Genomic DNA, 18,692 nt, shown 5'->3' with positions numbered 1-18,692 from the left:
TTGAATGTTATTTTGATTGTTTTGAAAGACTCAAAGGGTGAGTCATGTTGTACTTCGGTCTATTATACCGTTGGTTAAGGGTAAGACGATGGATTCAAGTTTCATCGCACCAAAAGGGTAAGACATCTGATTAAAGTCCGGATGCACCATAATGAAAAATATTTTAGGATAAGACGATAGATTCAAGTTCTATCGCACCAAAAGGGTAAGACATCAATTTGAGTTTTGATGCACCGTGATTGGTTCAAGTCCCATAGAATTATGGCGTAAAACACCTTATATGGATAAGACATTGAGTTTGAGTCAATGCACCATAGTGATGATATAATGATGACTAAGGCTTTGATGAAAAGTCTTGAAATTCGTCTTATTGAATTTGCTTCATTCCTTGAAAAGAATGTGGTAGCAACATATGATAATTTTGGAATCGCATGTTCACTTGCTCTATTCTATCGTATGAATATGGTAGCAGTAAATAGTTAGTCTGAAAGATGACAAATATTTAACGATATTAAAAGGGGCATGAAATGACGGAATTATAATAGTCATCATTGTGATAATTATAACAGGAAGAACACTACGGGGTCTCCAAATAGTCCTTCAAAATGTGAAGGCAATTTTTATTATAAAATGGTATGAAAGGTCATTGGACTTGTGAATGTTGTCGACCCAATTTGACAACTTTATAAATCCTCCATCAAAAGACAAGAAGATAAAGTGATGATACACTTGATCTTTCAAAGTGATGTTGAGGTGTGTCATGGAAATGATGAATTTTAAAAACCATGACAATGTACTTATAATGCAAATTTATGAAGTACATATAAATGATTAGTCCATTCCTTGAAGAGAATGTGACTTGTAATGAGTATCGTGAATTCTCGACTATTCTGTAAGAGAATGAGTCAAGATGTGAAAAAATCATTATGGGTTGAATATATGCCACAACTCACCTCTATGGGAGGTTTGAGAAAAAATGATATATACACCGAAATTCACCTCTACGGGAGGTTTGAGAGGAAATAAATTTTATTTGCCAGAAATAGTTAATGGTATTGTATGTTTATACGTCACTATGGTATGTTTATTGTGAACTACCGAAAGGGCAAAAGAAAGAAATAGTTCTTGTCTATAAGGGTTGTAGTCATTATTGTGTGGCAATACAAATTTGTCATTGGTTGTGTACCTATGGTACAACAAAAGTAAAGCAAGAAACATGTCTTGCTCGTAATGATTTTGACCATGACAATGATAATATAATTTCCTCCTTGAAGGAGATGCTCACCATAGGAATGGTGTCATGGAACATGTGATAGTACACAAAATTAAATTGCAAGCTCTAACGAGTTGTGCTATTATCAATGGAATAATATTGGGTTGTAGTAAGTCTCAAAAGAAACTTTTTAAGTTTCGGATGAATTGAAAAGAAATATTGAGACTATAAATTATGAAAAGATTTAATATCTTTAAATTACTACAATTGAAGAGGGTTATAAATATTACCCATTTTTTCCTCGTGTTTGTTGCACACAAACATGTGCATACTGATGGAATCACATGCAAAAGTAAACTATTAGTGTACTGAAATAAAAATCAGTTGGCATGATCAGTTGACCATTCTGATTTAAATGTGATGCAAATGTAATTGAGAATTTATGTGGCTTATATGATGAAGAAATAAAAGATTCTTCAAGAATTCTCTTGTATTGCTTGTTTTCATTGTACCAGCTAAGGTTTGGATTGTAATCCCCTGAAGTTTTTGGAACATATAAAAAGGTGAATATGGGCCCATTCACCTTCCATGTGGATCATCTGCAACTATATGATAGATGCATCTATACGATGATCACATGTGTTTTATTGTCAACTTACAAATGGTGTGTGTAAGGTTATTTGCTCGAATTGTTAAATTAAGAGCACAGTTCCAAATCATGAAATTATATTGATAATGCTGGTTGATTTAGCTAAAATTGTATGCCTCTAACTATAGCTAAATCATGGTTATGAGAACAGAACTCCCAAAACAAAATTTGGTATGAGATAAATTTATTTAACATGTAGCAACACATGTATGCATCAAGCCAACAAGGTCTCCCATTAAAATTGGTTCAGGGTCAGGAACCATATAATTTTCATCTAAAATATTAAAATGTGCGGTTATGATTTTAATTGCTCCACCACGCACAAAGATGAATTTCCAAATAAGGTTGGGATGAATGTTAGATTTTCTAACATTAGGGGGAGAGATGATTTTGATAGCTGAAAATTATGTGTGAGCTTAATTATGAATTATCTAGATCCTCGTTAAATATATATGTGAACTTAAAGTTCAAGGAATAATTCAGTTGCATAATGTTGCAAATCAGTTTCCAGATGAATGCACTGACCCTATGATAGAATTCAGCTGCAAATGCTCTAATGTGAAGACCTTGAAGGACAGAGTCTATGATACGCCGGAAGCGTAATAGACCAATCGATTTCAAATATAAAATTCCTTGAAGAAGGAAGGAGCAAATGATCAATATGGTCATGATAATGAGGCAAGTGCTATAAAAGAGCACATTGACATAAAACTTCATAAAATCTTGAAAAAGGTTCAGGTTCCTGAAATAATGAAAAATGAAGAGATCTCGATAAGTTATGTCTTGTTGGAATCGATATCAAATAATCGTCGACGATATCTTTGATATGAGGTAGCGCTCAATGATATAAATTGTGACGAGGATCTTGAATTTAAATCTGTCATATAGTGTGGACAGATAAATGGTTGGCCAAATAAAATTCACAATTCAAGTATATTCTGTTTCACTTAGAAAAATGACATTTTGGACTGGTAGTCCATAAATCAAGGTATAATGTCAGTGGGGTACAAATAAATTATTATGTGATACTATAACCGTAAGATATCAAATACGATTTGTGCCTTGGGGCATAAAGGTTTATCGCAAAAATCCTGACATTATTGGAGATGTTCTTTTTTTTTTGTGGATGCAATGAGGTTTGTTTTGATCTGGCAACATATGAAAAACTTGAATGCATGTAATGAATAATTGTAATGTCTAGCTAGACAATGAAGGTTATATGAAAATCCTTGAAACAATCGAGGTGTCTGAAGCATATAAGAGTTTGAAAGAAACTTTTTCAATAAAGCTTCAAGAATCCTTATATGGATTAAAATGGTCAAGGAAGAAAAAGGGTACAAAAGAATGACCCTAATTGTCCTTGTTTTTTTATGAAAAGATTTTGGTAAGACAAAATTTTGTCTTGACCGATAGATTGATGATTTGACAAATGAAATATTTGTCTAACAGTGCACATACACTGAAAAGTTTTGATGCAATTTTATATGGATAAATCACATTCATTGAGTACCCCAATGATTATGAGATTACTTGACATAAATGATGATTCGGTTTGATCTCAAAAGAAGGATGAAGAGTTTCTTGGTGATGAAACTCTATCTTGGTGCAATCAGGGCACTAGTGCATCTTACTAACAATATTTGACCAGATATTTATTTTGCAGTAAATTTACTGGCAAGATTCAGTTTCTCCCCGATAAAAGGACATTGAAATGGTGTTGAGCACATGATTGAATATCCTTGAAGGACCATAGTTATGGGTTTATTCTATTCCGAGGAATTCAAGACAAAATTGATTGGTAACGCAGATGCAGAATATTTATCTGATCCGCATAAAGCTCTATCTCAAGCACGCTATGTGTTTGCAATTGGAGGCACAATAATATCCTGGCGATCAATGAAGTAAATGTTGCTATGCAAAAATAAAAGTCCTCCATGAAGCAAGTCGAAAGTGCGTCTAGTTGAGATAAATGACACACCATATTCAAGAAATGTGTGGTTTTTCTTTGAAAAGAATATATCAACCACAATGTACGAAGATTAGAGACATCATCACAAGAAATTAAGTGATGTTTTAATCAGGAAAAGTATAATATGCGTTGCACTCTTTTTTCCTTGACCGAAGTTTTTTTCCCACTGGGTTTTCCTGGCAAGGTTTTTAATGAGGCAACAAATAGTGCGTATCAAAAGATATATGTATTCTTTTTCCTTCACTAGAATTTTTTCCCACATGGTTTTTCCTAGTAAGGTTTTAACGAGACACATTATTTATGGACATCCAAGTGGGAGTGTTATAAATCCATTGAATTGTGTGGATTGTCCTTTAGATATACTCAAGACTTAATTGTATTCATGTATACATGTTCCAAGGTGATAAGAACCATTTGGATAACTATGTACCTACTAATTGGGCATTTATCATGGAGGCCTTTGGGATGATATCTCAACTCTATAAATAGAGATATCATTCACCTTTTGTAGAATACACTTGAATCAAAAGAAAGTCTTATCTTCCATCTTACTTATTTTGTCTTCATCTCTTTATATTTATATTGCCATGAGCTTGATTTTATAACTGGTCATAAATATTTGAATGACATGTGAGCTAGCTACGGCGCATGAAAAATCTCTAGATTAGTCTGTGGATTGTGATGGGTCATGTCGAGCTTAGTTAGAAGGATAAATTGTTGAGTGTGTGGAAATAAACTCTCACATATAAAGTATATATAAAGGAAAAATAAGGTATTTATATAGTGTTAGAACTATAAATAATGTGATATATTTTAAATAAAATTATACATGTTTAAATCGTTTTAACTAGCCCAACAACTGATAATGATTAGAAAGATAAGTATAAAAATGACTGAGTGAAAAAAAAAATCAATGTATTTACCTCTTTATATATAGTTTTGGATATACATGCAAAAAGAAAATTAGTATGTGTTGATGATTAATGATTACTAGAATGATGTGAGTAACAAACACACTTAAATCCTCCATACTAGACCACAAATAATCTTGGTGATGAGCATGCTTGACCATCAATAACAAAACAAAGAAATGCACCAATCTTTTTGGCCCTACCTTATGTCCTTGGTCAACTCTCTTCATCCCTCTTTTTTTGGTTTTCGAAATGGCGTTTTCAACAAGATTTTCTTCATATACAGAGTTCAAACTTCTTCATACCTCTTTTATATCCTCACAATATGATGTTATTAATTGATTTTCATCGACAATTTTATATCTACTAGTGATATGTTTGAGGGGAAAATTGATGGGTGTGTGAATAAAGTACTATAACAATAATCGAAAAGAAAGAAAGCTTGGAGTTCTAATTATTTGAGAGATGGAGTCGAGATGAGAAATGCATGAGCTTGGAGTTCTAATTATTTGAAGTTATTAGGTTATAGATCAATAATTCAAACATATTGAATAATTTTCTTAAAAGACAAATTCGAATTTGGATCAATGCCATTATATTCATTCATTTCAATCGTTAAGTTTATGAATTTTATTAGATATATACACTCTATTTATACGTGTTGGATATATTAAGTTTTTCTATATTTTCCTCCTACATAATTTAAATGGGGAGATAATAAAAACGACTTTTTATACAACCATTTCTTCACTTATAATTTATCCCTTTATGGGTTGGAAATTCCTTATTAGTTTCTCAGAACAATTAGGTTGGCTTGAAAGCTTCCCTTGGCATACACATATAATTATCCAAGTTGAGAATTATATCGAGATAGAAAATAATAATTTATCTGTGAAAAAAAATGAGTGTATCATATCAACAATTTCCTGCATCTCGATTATTGTATTGTATAGATATCTGTCATAATATCTCTAGTCTAAGGACATGTATCAATTAACTTTGTTATATTATATAACAATACATATTCTCAATAACTTTATTAATCAACAATAGAAAAACCAACATCTATTATTTTTATTTGTACTGAATTTAAATCTTGATTATTTCTCACAAGTTTTTATAATTGTTAAGTATCGAAAAAAATAATATTATTGTTATTTTATTTTTAACAATGTCCACAAGTATAATATGATAATATCACATTATCAAACCTTACCTATCAAATTTTTACCTTTCATGGCATAAACATCACCGACCATTCTTCATTTTGTATAGAAATAAATAAATGGTACCAAAGACTAAACTACAAACATGTAGGGCTACAAATAGAATTATGAGACTCAAGGGACGGTGGTGATAATCGATACGTAGGCAGTTCAAAATCGAATCGAAACTGATAATTTGAATTAAAAAAAAATTAGTGATTTATCATTAATGGGTTATTAATTTAACGATTTTGGTTATTTTTTATCGGGCTATCAGTTTTTAATGTTTGAGGTTTTTTCTTTAACCAATAATCTGGTAGTAAATTAAATAATTATATGTATATGGTTTTGTATATTAAGTCTTTGACTTAGGATTCGATTTTGTACTTTTATTTTGGTTGTCTCAAACTCTTGGTTATTCTACAACGTAAAAGTATTTGCTTTTGAGCAAGATGTAATTTGTGAACTTATGTGCATGGTTTATTTGGGTTGTCACATTATTTCTAAGTGATTTTTAATGTTTTCTTTTTTGTGTCAAATCTTTACGGTTAAATAAATAACCGAACTGATAACGATCAATAACTGATAAACTAATTACCGATAAGTCAATATCTTAATGATTGTATAATACTTTGACTTCTATACAAACCGATAATCAATAAGCCAAATCGATAAACTTTAAAATCGAACCGAACCAACCGATATGCAGCCCTAGTTGTATGCTTTGTGTATCTTCTTCGCCGGTGTTTGTTTATACCCCAAAATTTTCTATGAATTGCATATTGACCCCATTACTATTTCAATAGACTCCATATGTCAAAGCATGGTCGGTTTGTATAATAAATTTAGCATATGGACGATTTTGAATCATTCCTACCTAACGAATGGACCCAACCATCGACGATTCACATTTTTTTACGTTTTCTTACCCAATAACGATGAAGTCAGAAGTTTCACTAAAAATATTTAAAGCGTTCGAAATTTAATGTTAGGTTAAGCCATGCTCATTTGAGTCTTTATGTTTATCCACACCTGAATTGTGTATGAGTTTTTTGATGATCATCGATTAGTATTTAAGTAAACATATTATTATTGACTAAAATTCATCGTCTGGGTAACAAAAATGTTTTTATGTATTAGATACTCAAACAAACAATTTTTTATACATAAGTTATTAAAAATTGAGCAAATTGAATTATGACTCGATTTTTACTCAATTTCAATCCAACTGAAAAAAAATTGTATATGTAAATTTAAAGGAGAGTCAATGACTCGCTCGCTATTTTGATATGTCCAATTCCAACTCAATCCACCTATTTAACATGAGTACCCCTATATATATAACTTACATTCAATTTTTAAAAAAATCCATATAAGACCTTGTCCTACACCTTCATTCATATTGTATTTTCACCTCAACACACCATTTCTCCCAAACAAAAACACAACATAACACTTATTTTCTTTCATATTCATATCTAGGTTAGAGTAACACTAAATCATTTTCTCATCATCTATATATATATATATATATATATATATTCTTGATATGAAAACTACTAAACCAACAAAACCCTTAAAGTGTCCAAGATGTGAATCAACAAATACCAAATTTTGTTACTACAACAATTACAACATGTCACAACCTCGCTATTTTTGTAAAGGTTGTAAAAGACTCAAGGTGGCCTCCTTCGTAACCTACCCATCGGCGGGGCTCGAAAAAATAAGTTCAAGATTAAATCAACAAGTAGGGATGACAAAAGGGCGGGACAGGGAGAATGCAAAGTGAGTTTGGACTTAAGTAACTCTAAAATTTTCAACACGCCCTATCCCGCACCGACAACAAGTGACATTACAAGGGAAAAGAGTAGTACTTCTCCATATATTCCATTTTCGATTCCCACTTCTACTACATCTTCAAATATTTATAATTACATTGATAGTTGTGAAAAATGATAAAGTTGATTTTTGAAATATTATAGATTATTATAGTATAGTTTCTAGAATAGTCTTGTGTAAAATCTAGAATAGTTATCTTCAAGAAATATCTGGATATTCTAGGGTAGAAGATAAAGATCACTAGAATTTTCTTTGTAGAAGTATCTAGAAGAATTTCTAGAACCATTCATGAACAAGTACTTATTAGATCAGTGTAAACATCAGATGCAAATAAGTTTTTCTATCGCTATGCACATGAAAATTCACATGTTGTATTAACAATATATGAAAATCTTCAGTCTTTAATGAATTCAAGATGTAAGGGAATGAAATATTTATAGAAGTTGGTACATTATTATTATTATTATTACAATAATCACAAGTATACAGAAATTAGCAGGCAATTGACCTTTGAATCAAAACAATTGACTCCAAACTAAACTACAGAACTCCAAGAAAAGCAGAGGTTTCCCTTCTTCATCTTTTATTTGGACAGGAGAAAATAGTGAAAAATCAACACAGAGTCCATCACAACCTTCTTCCTGATACCGCGTTCCTTCATTTTCAGGCGGCTTTCTTTTGCTGCAGAAGAATAAGATCATAAGATGAACATCGACGAGAAGAAAATCATTTCAGTTTTAGTAGATATTAGTAACTCGATATAGTTAAATCAATGCATGTGGTAATCAAGAATAGAATCAAGGAAACAATCTTTGTGGCAAAGGTCGAGTGGTAGATGAGTGAAGTCCAGAGTTCTAATAGAGTTTTCACACGAGTGGTAAAGATACATGAGACGGATACATGAACGATCACTATCATATAATGGTAAATAAGCTTGGCATTTGGCAAGATAAACCACTAGTCACAAGGGGTCACTTGATAGCTGGTTTAGAGGTGAGTTATGCACGTATTAAGTTCTGCATAGGTAGTACCACGTTTGATAACTGGTTAGGAGGTAAGTTTTCATTTATAAACTTATATGATGTTTGGTAACTGCATAACTCTAACCAACTATCAAACGATCCTAAAGTGTTTAACCAACAGCATATGCTTTCCTTGGTATATTCATTTTGATAAATTTGGAACAAAAATTTTCTAGTATTTCGCTTTGGACTCACCCTTTTCTCTTCTTCCATCTTGGCCTTAATGAAAGAGTAGATTGCAACTCCAGCAATTGCAATGCAGGTTCCAATACCGGTTTGTGTTGAAATTTTATTACCTGCAACATACATATACGTTTAAGTTTTCTTGTCATAATACCAGTAACATGGGATTCTGCATATATAACTTAGCAAAGATGGATATTTACCGAAGATAACAATAGAGAATCCAATCACGAACACACGTTTCAACACATTTCCAACTGCGTGTGTAAGAGGTGCCACCCTCTCAAGGGTGTTTGTGGCTACCTGGTTGTGTAAAGAAAAGTACATAAAAGAGAAGATTAGCAATGCGGAAAATCTTGTAAGCAGGCCAATTATGCATGTAGGTCACATATTAATATGTTTACGAGGTTGAGGGTTTTTCACAGGTTTTCGTCAATCTAGCAGCATTTACTAACTGGTTTACCTGATTGTAGAGGTGATAAAACATTCCCACCCAAAAGAGATCCGTTATGAATTTTGTTAGACCAACTTTAGCAATGGCATCGTTGAATCCATATTGGAGCAATTTAGGTCCCTCAATCTGTAACGTTGTCAGAATGAAAAGTATATAATGAGGAAAAAGTAGATTTACGAGAAAAAAAGAGAAAGTGACATGCTGATGTTATCCGACTCACAAAAATGGCAGGCGGGAGGCAAAAGATAAGAGCAATGATGGATATGTAGGCATACACGTTAGTACTATCCATATCAGTCTGCAAAAGAAGCATTCATCAGAAAATTGCCTTAGATAATGTTTTAATACTCGGATTAGTTTTACATAGAGCATACCATAGCTTTCTTCGAGTATATACTCCTGTATGTGAAGGAGATGTTAGAAATCATAGCACTAGTGAAACCCAACCAATTGAAAGATAGCTCAGTCAATGAAGCCATCGACACACCTGCACATCCAGTTGAAAGATATATCACAAAACGGTAATTACCTCTTGCATATAAGTATTTAAAAACTCACCCCTTTACAACAAACAACAACATATATACTTAGTGTAATCCCATAAGTGGGGTTTGAGGAGGGTAAGATGTACGTAGTAGACCTTACCCTCGGCTCAAAAGGTGAAGTTATTCAAAACAGGGTTGCAGTAAGAAAAAGAAATGACGACAAAATATCAAGGTACAGAGAAAAATGGAGCAACAGAGAGCAGAAAACATCAAAGAAAAAGAACTACGCAATTACTAAATAAACACGAGGATATGAGGCCCCTGCCTCTTCCACCTAAAAGACGACCACACAACTTTCCCCTTTCTCTAGTAAATATAAAAAAAATGTAAGAATCTACAATTTTTATTTATCAGCCTGAAACTGATTAATTTTCAGGCTGTTTCCTCATTTCAAAATAATAAGAATGTGTTTATCGCTACAACCCGAGTGGAACAAGACAGAGAAGAACAGGGCTAACCAAGGACAACTGGAGCAAGTGACAGCCATAGTGCTAAAGGTATTTGTTGTCCAAGAATGAACTGAGATGCAGCAGCATTGAAGAAAGGTTCCAGAGCTGTACGACAAAAAGAACAGTCTTAGACTTTGAATACGAATTATCTAACGCAAAAATTTTCTGCAGCGATAGCTGGAATGTGACCTTTAATTGTGTGAGTGAATGAGACAGCAACTGCAGCAAACGAGACATTGCTGGTAACATGGCCAAGCGCATGACAAAAGGCAACAGGGGTGAGCAGCTTCAGTTGTGTTGAATCAATAGGCTACAAAGAGAAATCGAAAACTCACAGCAAATCAGAATGTTGCAGTCTTGTAAAAACTCTAAACGAATTAGTCAAGGAAAATGTGTTTTATTAAAGATAAAACAATGTTACACAATCGATACCTAAATCTTGTTATAGTTTTATTAACGTGGTGGTTTTATACATGACAATAATGAACCAAGAATCAAAATATGTGTTCCACATTTATAATATTACTTCCCTATGGCCATCGATCATCGTCCTTCACAGTCAAACTCAAATCAAATTGTAGATCTCCAGTATTTTTTTTCTCCAGAAGGAAATACATATTGAAAAAATCAATCACAAGTCACTCGAGAAACTAATTTTCGTATCACACTATGGACTTAAACTTATATACAATGAGAGTGTAAACATTTTTACACTAACAACATATTTAGCAAGTAACTTACCTTATTTGCCACATTACTAATATCATTTCTTTATGAGCATCATTTATCGTATTTATCATTAACGTGACTCTAAAGTTTATTTTACGCTGTCAACGTATATAAGTAACTCTCAAGACATTTGATTGAGTAAAAAAATATACACAAGTTAAAAAAAACACTTACAGCTCTTTTTGGGAGACCTACAGCCCAGCTCACCAAACAATATACCACTCCAACAGCCAAATGTATAACAGAAACAAAACTGCATATATAACAAAAAAAATTATCACAATAATTATTATTAAAAAAACAAAAGGATAAAATATTTTTAAAAAAGGTTCCTTATATTACAATCAAATATTGATTACACCATAGAAAACAAAACAAAAAAATCACATTGGAATACGTACTAAGGATAAGGAAAGTAATTGTAGATCTTCTTGTTGAGGATATTGAATATCACATTCAGAAAATACCTACAAAAAAATCAAGGTCAAATTAGTCATTTCATCACAAAAACTGTTTAACCGTTAATAAAAGAATTAAAATACTATCGTAGTTGAATAAAAACTAAAATATTCATATATTAAATCCTACGTATATATGAATAACAAATAAAATAACTGATACTAATTTCAATATTATTAATATTGTACATAATTCTAACGAGCTACGAAATGATAAGTTTTCCAGACATTACCACATGAAGAAGAAAAACCCGGTAGTCAGAGTTGCTTTGTTGAAAAACCCGATTTTAGCCTCCCTGGGCGAAGAAAAACAAAACGGGTCAAAAATTCAAATTAAACGTAATACGGGTCGGGTCAATAAGTAAGAAACTGAAAATGGACCTTACCCGGAGGAATCGCTGCTTCCGGCGGAAGAAGAAGCTGCAGCGGAGCACGGCTTAATGGATTCCCTCTTTGGTGAAGCTTCGAGAAGGATAGCCGGACGTAATTGTCGTCCCCAAATCAAATTGGGGCCGGCAATCAGAGGTCCGACTGGTTTTGCCGTAACAGCACCAGCAGGGAAGTCCCTGTTACTGCCGCAAGTAGCGGCGGTGGTGAACTTCATCACTGCCGCCGGCTTCCGGAGAAGTGGGAGACCACCGCGAATGGCGGTGGCGCCACCGGTCAACACGCGAGACTCCATTGGCAGTGAGAGAGTAGAGAGAGAAAATAGTGACTTGTGAACAGAGAAGTACACTGAACAGAGAAGTTTGTAAGGGGAAGAAAAGCTGTTAAAAATGGAGGGGGTGTTTTTTCAGGTGACGAATGAACGGTTCGTATTATTTCGATTTATTTGTCTTCTTCCTAAAATATCCTAATAGTATTTCACAATTTTTTATTTTTTTTACCGCAATATATTATAATCGTACGATATTTATTTCAAATTATGTGGCATCGTAATTGGTAAAAGTTGACGATAAAATAAAACTTTTAATAGAGAGAAGCATTGAAAGCGCTCTAAGAAATTTAACGTGATTATTAGTTTCATCCTGAATTATTGAAAGAGTTCTAAAAATTTGGCCTGAATTATTAATTTCATCCTGAATTATTAACCGTCTTAAAAATACGTTTTTATCTAATTAACTAAACTTAATTATGCTCCTAAAATCTCTTCAAATTTAGGAGTGTTCTTAAAAACACTTCTTTCGATTTTTTATTACCAGTCTCATTCTCTAGCAAGAGTTTGATATTAGTTGTTATGTTATGTGACAGATAGGGAGTGTATCGAGAGTGTAAGTCTAGTTAAGTTAAATAGATGAATGTTTTTAAGATTTTCAATAATTTGAAAATAAAATTAATAATTTAAAGACATTATTTTTAGTATAATTTGCTGTCAAGTTTAGTAGAGTTCTCACTACTTTTCTCTTTTAAAATGTGTGATCTAATTAATTTAAAGACATTTTTTTAGTATAAGAGAAATTTAATGTTGCTTTTCTTTTAACTATAGAAAGAAAAAAATATTATTTTACAATATTAGCAATTTAGCATAATCATTGTAAATTTATCAGTGAAATTTGAGAAAAATAATATGCGTATATAACGTATCTTTATTTTGTGAGTAAAATAAAGAGTTATTTAAATAGATTTTTGATTCAAATAAAATAAATAACTTTCTTACAGATAAATTGAATAAAATTACGTTATATAAATTGAGATGCTTAGAGTATAGACTAGTGGATAAAGATTAATGTTTTCGATTCTCTTGAAGTTTTGAAATAAGTTCTCTATTTTCATTAATGCATTTTGATTTTGTATCAATTTGTAATATTTTGAGGATTGCCAATATATCCCAAATTCAACTAATGAAACTATCATAGGTTAGTTTTATAATTAACCACTTAATTAGACATCCTCAAATCATGTAACTTGAGAATATGTAACAAATTCATTAGGCATCACAAAATATGGTGGTGAATTATTTAACCATATTTACTACAATATGAGTTAATTCATCAATTAGTAAGGGGTTGTTTGGTTATGAGACAAAGTCATGCAAGAATAAGTATAATGCTAGTAATAATTATAATAATTATGCAGATTGGTAATATGGAGATTATAACAAAAGAATTAGTATAATATATAGATCAATATCCTTAGGTATGATTTTTTATTTTTTTACTTTCTTTCTTGTTAGGTTGACTTAATTATTACAAGGATTAGGGGCATGTCACAAATTTGAGAAAAATAACTAAATATCTTTTTAATTTTAAAAAATATTTATATTTTTTTTAAAAAAATTAAAAAATTCTTTCTACAATTAAAGGTAGTTTTATCTATATAGTACTAATATATTATATGTATTAACTCTAAAAATGATCACTAATAATTAGCTTGTTATCAACGTATATAACTATCTATTTATCGCCCTCAAAAAATAATCTTTTTATTTCAAATGTTATATTCTATTTTAGCAACGCTCTTTAGAAAGATATTAATCAACATTTAATTTGACTAAATTATTTATGTACTCGTTATTTTTATTTTTACTATATTAATCTTTTTATATTTAAATAAACTATATTTAGTCTCTTTATAGTATTTTTTTGTTTGTTATTATAGAAAGGACAATTATATCATGGTGAAGCATATCCATGGTGACAAATGTCTGCTAAAGATAAAAAAAAGGATAGCTAGATGATTGTTTTTTTTATAAAAAAAAATTATTATTATTGGAAAATGTAATTTAAAAAAAATAGTAGATAAATATAAAATTTATATTATGGATAATATTATAATATTTTTGTGGGGTCTTATCTTATCCTAAGATATGGATTTGAGAGGCCATAGAAGAAGAGCCTGTCTTGTCCAATGCCTCTATTTTCAATACCCTTATCAACATTTTCTTGTGATAATATTCATTTTCAACTGTAATTTATAAAGGAAAATATTAATGGAAGTAAATACTTTTCAAAAATTGACATATATATATCAACAACAAAACACCATGAGTAGAAAATAGACTATGAACTAATTAAAAAAGTACTTTTTCTTTAAATATATATATATATGGTCATGAAATGACAAGTGTAAATTATTTTTTAGGGTTGAGATTAATTGAGTGACGGACTTAAAAGGCAATTTGAATTTTGGTGGAAAATGATAGTTAATCACCACATAAAATTTGGTAGTCTGATAATCAGTGATGTACACATAATTTTTTACTAAGCAGCGTTATATTTAAACAAAATAAGTACATATTATAAATAGAGCATAATATTAATATAATACTTACATATATTATTATCATCAATTAACTTGATGATTTTTCATTTTTGTAAATGGACTCAAAATAATCTCATTAGGAAACTTAAACTTTTAATTTAACTAACTAGGGAAGCATAATTTTAATAATATAAAGTGTAAAAATCTCATATTGCTAATTACGTTTTATGTCGGAAGTTAACCCTAATATAAAAAAATTAAATTTTTCATTGCTCTCGGATACAGTACTTGGATGTCTGATACATTGCAAAATGCTATATTACTTAATGTAAGAAAGGTATCCAAGAAGGAATAGAAATATATTCGAGAGAAAATTTTATCTCCTCGTAGAATTATTCTAGGCTAATTGATTGAGGATTTTGCTATCCTCCAAGAGGTCCATGGTTAAGTTTGAAAATGAAGTACTTGAATCGATCGATTGAATTGCAACATGTCAATTAGTGTCACTATATTACATTTATCTTTGATTTTTATTCTAACTTTTTAATTATATATACATATTCAATTATTTTATTCGCCCCTGTACGTATAAATTATTATACGCGATATATATTGAAAAAGAATGTGTACAACAACAATATTTTTGGGAATATCTAAATGTGTTACATCATGGGGAATAAGTGAGCACTCATTGTATTTGAAGATTCAAAAAAAGAAAAAAAAAAGAATCATGATCAACATACAAGCAAAAAGTCCAATCATATAGGATCTCTTTGTTTAGGAATTTTCCATCTCATCAATTACTAGGATTTTTCATATCACCAAATCTATCGAGTTATAGTTAATTTACTATAAGGTTCGAACTTCATGAATAGTTTCTGAAATTTTAAATTCTATGAATTGTCAATTGAATCTTAACGTTTTATGTTGGTGTTGGTCCATATATATTTTAAATAAGGGCATTCGAATGTTATTTTCGTGATAAAAAATAGTTTTTATATTTAAAACAACGACTAAATTTTTATTATCGATTCAAAATTTGTCTATCCCACCTAATTTACAGGCCGGGGAAGGTTTTAGATTCTTCAGTTTCATCCACTTCGTTGAGGAAGAACAGGAAAACTTATATAGATATGCTATATTAAGAAAATATTTATTAACTATATTAATAACTTTTTTCACTGTACACTTATAACACATTTATAATATAGTGTAATACGTATTATAGAGAACAATTATAAGACACATATACTACAAGTATCAATCATGGATAATACACTTGTAAAACATAATTTAATTAATACATTTATAATACGTCAATTTCTTAACAAACAAGCATAATGTATTTTAAAACACTTACAATACATTTACACATTGCATGTATATTCACTTGTAATACACAACATATTTATCTTAGTAATGTTATGTATAGCTATACACAACAATACATAAAAAAAAATGTCGCTAAAATCAGTAAATTATTTCTTTAAAAGTATCATACAAGTAATTTTCTCGAAAGGATGTTAATTGAGGTCCATATTTGAATGAGCTTTATCTACGAGCCCATTAAGAGGCCCATCTAATCTTGTCTACAAAAAGAAGAAGTGTTTTGAGGAATACCCTTATATAACCAATCAAATGTGTTTCACAATTAATTACTAAACTTTGAACTTTTTATTTTTTTTACGTAATCTACTGTAACAATTTAATATACACTAATATTACTATAAAAATACATTTTGAACTGGTAGTAATTAAGTTAAATTTAATGGAAAACTTTCATATATAAAAACTTAAAAATAATTAATTACTTTCCATAGCAATAGTTTGATAATTACAATTTGTAGCTACATATTATACGTAGAAGAGAAGCGAGCGAGACTGGGAGAGAGAGGAGAGAGGCGAGAGACAGGGGGGAAAGAGTGGGAGAAAGGTGAATTGTATATGTATATTGGTTAGATAATTCTATATTATACATATGTATTTGTATATATGGCAAGAGAGATTGGAAGAGGGAGAAAAGAGGCGAGCAAGATCGAGAGAGTGAGGAGAGAGGCGAGCGAGAGAGGGTAGAGAGTGGGAGAGAGGTGAATTGTATATGTATATAGCTTAAGAATTGTATATTATACATATGTAATTTGTATATTTTGGCGAATTATATATATACAAACATGACTAATTAAACAAATCTGAAGTCAGCCCACGTAATTAATGCATAATGTTAGTTGCGAATGATAATTATAACAAACTATAGCTATGATGAATAATTAAATAATATAAGTTTGCTTTGTTGCGTAATTTTCTCAATTACTTACACACTAACCATGTAAAACGTTGTTTGTAAACACAACAAAAAACTTACTAGTATAAATTTCTCATCCAAAAAACAATTACGAAATAAATGAACACATGCACCAAGTCATTCAAGAAGCAATATGCAAATAGTATAGCAATAACTATGTCTCAGTCTCAAACAAATTTAAGTCGATTATATAAACATGCACCACGTCATATTCCAAAAAGAAATACGCGACTAGTACAACAACAACAATAACAATGTAGTCCCAAACAAGTCGGGATCTGCTATATGAATTCCACTTATCATACAAAAAGGTAAGGGGAGAACCAATTCCGCGACGTTTTCAACAAAAAACACATCCACCACCTCATTCAAGTAGCAATACGCGACTTGTACAACAACGACAATATCTTAGTCTCAATCAAGTTGAGTTCGATTATATGAATCCTGACCGACCACGTTAATTAGAGGTGAGAGGAAAACCAATCCCATGTCGTTTTGTTGGAAACACAACAAAAAAAATACTACAAATAACTCCAACTCCAATTGGCAAAGCAACAAGCAACTCCTCTATTTCATCAGAAGGCTTTGGATAAAAACATTTCACCACATTTTGATCAAACAAAGCTATAGTAGCAAAAACCAACATTGACATAAAACCATGCAAGAAATCAATAAATTTCAACTTATATCTCCTTGCAATTTGATTTGGAATTCTTATTGATCCATCAATTATCCATAAACCTCGTATCGTCGCGAATCCATAGCTAATTTTTCCTTTCTTGTCTTTAAAACTATCAGTAAAACTCAATATAAAACATGATAGTCCACATAGTGTAACAAGTGCTATAGTTAAAATTTTACAAATTTTGTCACAATTGCCTTGATTTGTAAATATTGGTGACAAAAGTTGAAAAGCAAGAACAGAACCAGTAGGTAGAAGATTGGCTAAGTTTGATGTGCTTTGAAATGTTTGGCTAATTGCTTTTTGTATGATATTTTTTTCAACTTGTGGTAATTCTAAGTTTTCTTCTAAGAGGGGTGATTTTTTTTCTTGTTGTACCACTTTAATCTCCATTTCAAGTTTGTGTTGGATTTTTTGTTGTGTATCAAGAAGCATTTATAAGCAGAGACAGAGTCAGAATTTAAAAATTATAATACAGACAGAAAGGTTGAAACTGAAGTTACTGAATTCTACTGAATTTGTTTTCTATACTCTAGCTTCGCCTCTATTTATAAGTGAAGGAAAGGATTGATTTCATGTCACTCAATTTTTTGTTTATTATATCAAAGTCATAAAAGCTTAGTTTTGTAACAGAAAAATAACTTAACAAAGTGTATACATCACAACAACAAAAAGTTGTATAAATTTTTTTGTTTGATACTATGGATGATGATATATATATTCCATATTTGGTGCTTATAGTTATAATAAATAAAGTTATGTAAAAGTTTACTACTTTAATGTATGGATGATGAAATTAGTTTGGATATATATGATAATATACATAATATTTAGTTGTATTAGCAATTTTTTTTTACTTTTATGAAATTTGCATCTTTTTT

At 30.8% G+C, this 18,692-nt stretch overlaps 2 protein-coding genes across 2 annotated transcripts; both read right to left on the bottom strand.

Annotated features, from left to right (window-relative positions):
• Positions 1–8,137: 8,137 nt before the first annotated feature.
• On the bottom strand, positions 8,138–12,431 carry CTPT (triose phosphate/phosphate translocator, chloroplastic). Its single transcript, NM_001308011.1, has 12 exons — positions 12,013–12,431; positions 11,860–11,922; positions 11,570–11,635; positions 11,343–11,421; positions 10,629–10,749; positions 10,449–10,544; positions 9,820–9,932; positions 9,666–9,743; positions 9,455–9,571; positions 9,195–9,294; positions 9,004–9,104; positions 8,138–8,467 (listed from the first exon to the last, which is right to left on the bottom strand). Exons 1-12 carry the CDS (start codon positions 12,306–12,308, stop codon positions 8,450–8,452), a joined length of 1,248 nt encoding a protein of 415 aa, NP_001294940.1. The 5' UTR covers positions 12,309–12,431; the 3' UTR covers positions 8,138–8,449.
• Positions 12,432–17,289: 4,858 nt separating this feature from the next.
• Positions 17,290–18,315, bottom strand: LOC101254947 (protein DMP4). The gene has a single exon (XM_004248412.5). It carries the CDS (start codon positions 18,244–18,246, stop codon positions 17,587–17,589), a length of 660 nt encoding a protein of 219 aa, XP_004248460.3. The 5' UTR covers positions 18,247–18,315; the 3' UTR covers positions 17,290–17,586.
• Between the last annotated feature and the right edge of the window lie 377 nt (positions 18,316–18,692).

Source organism: Solanum lycopersicum, chromosome 10 (genome assembly GCF_036512215.1).
Source record: "Solanum lycopersicum chromosome 10, SLM_r2.1".
Lineage (NCBI taxonomy): Eukaryota > Viridiplantae > Streptophyta > Magnoliopsida > Solanales > Solanaceae > Solanum > Solanum lycopersicum.
The sequence above is the reverse complement of the archived record's forward strand: the minus strand, read 5'-3'. Positions and strand labels throughout refer to the sequence as shown.

What these genes read in the sequence shown, in the direction of transcription:
- CTPT (NM_001308011.1), bottom strand. Translation starts at nt 12,308, where the DNA reads ATGGAGTCTCGCGTGTTGACCGGTGGCGCCACCGCCATTCGCGGTGGT. An exon ending in AATTACTTTCCTTATCCTTA is followed by an intron (nt 11,422 to 11,569) that starts GTACGTATTCCA and finishes TTATATATGCAG; the next exon opens with TTTTGTTTCTGTTATACATT. An exon ending in TTTATCACCTCTACAATCAG is followed by an intron (nt 9,295 to 9,454) that starts GTAAACCAGTTA and finishes TTACACAACCAG; the next exon opens with GTAGCCACAAACACCCTTGA.
- LOC101254947 (XM_004248412.5), bottom strand. Translation starts at nt 18,246, where the DNA reads ATGCTTCTTGATACACAACAAAAAATCCAACACAAACTTGAAATGGAG.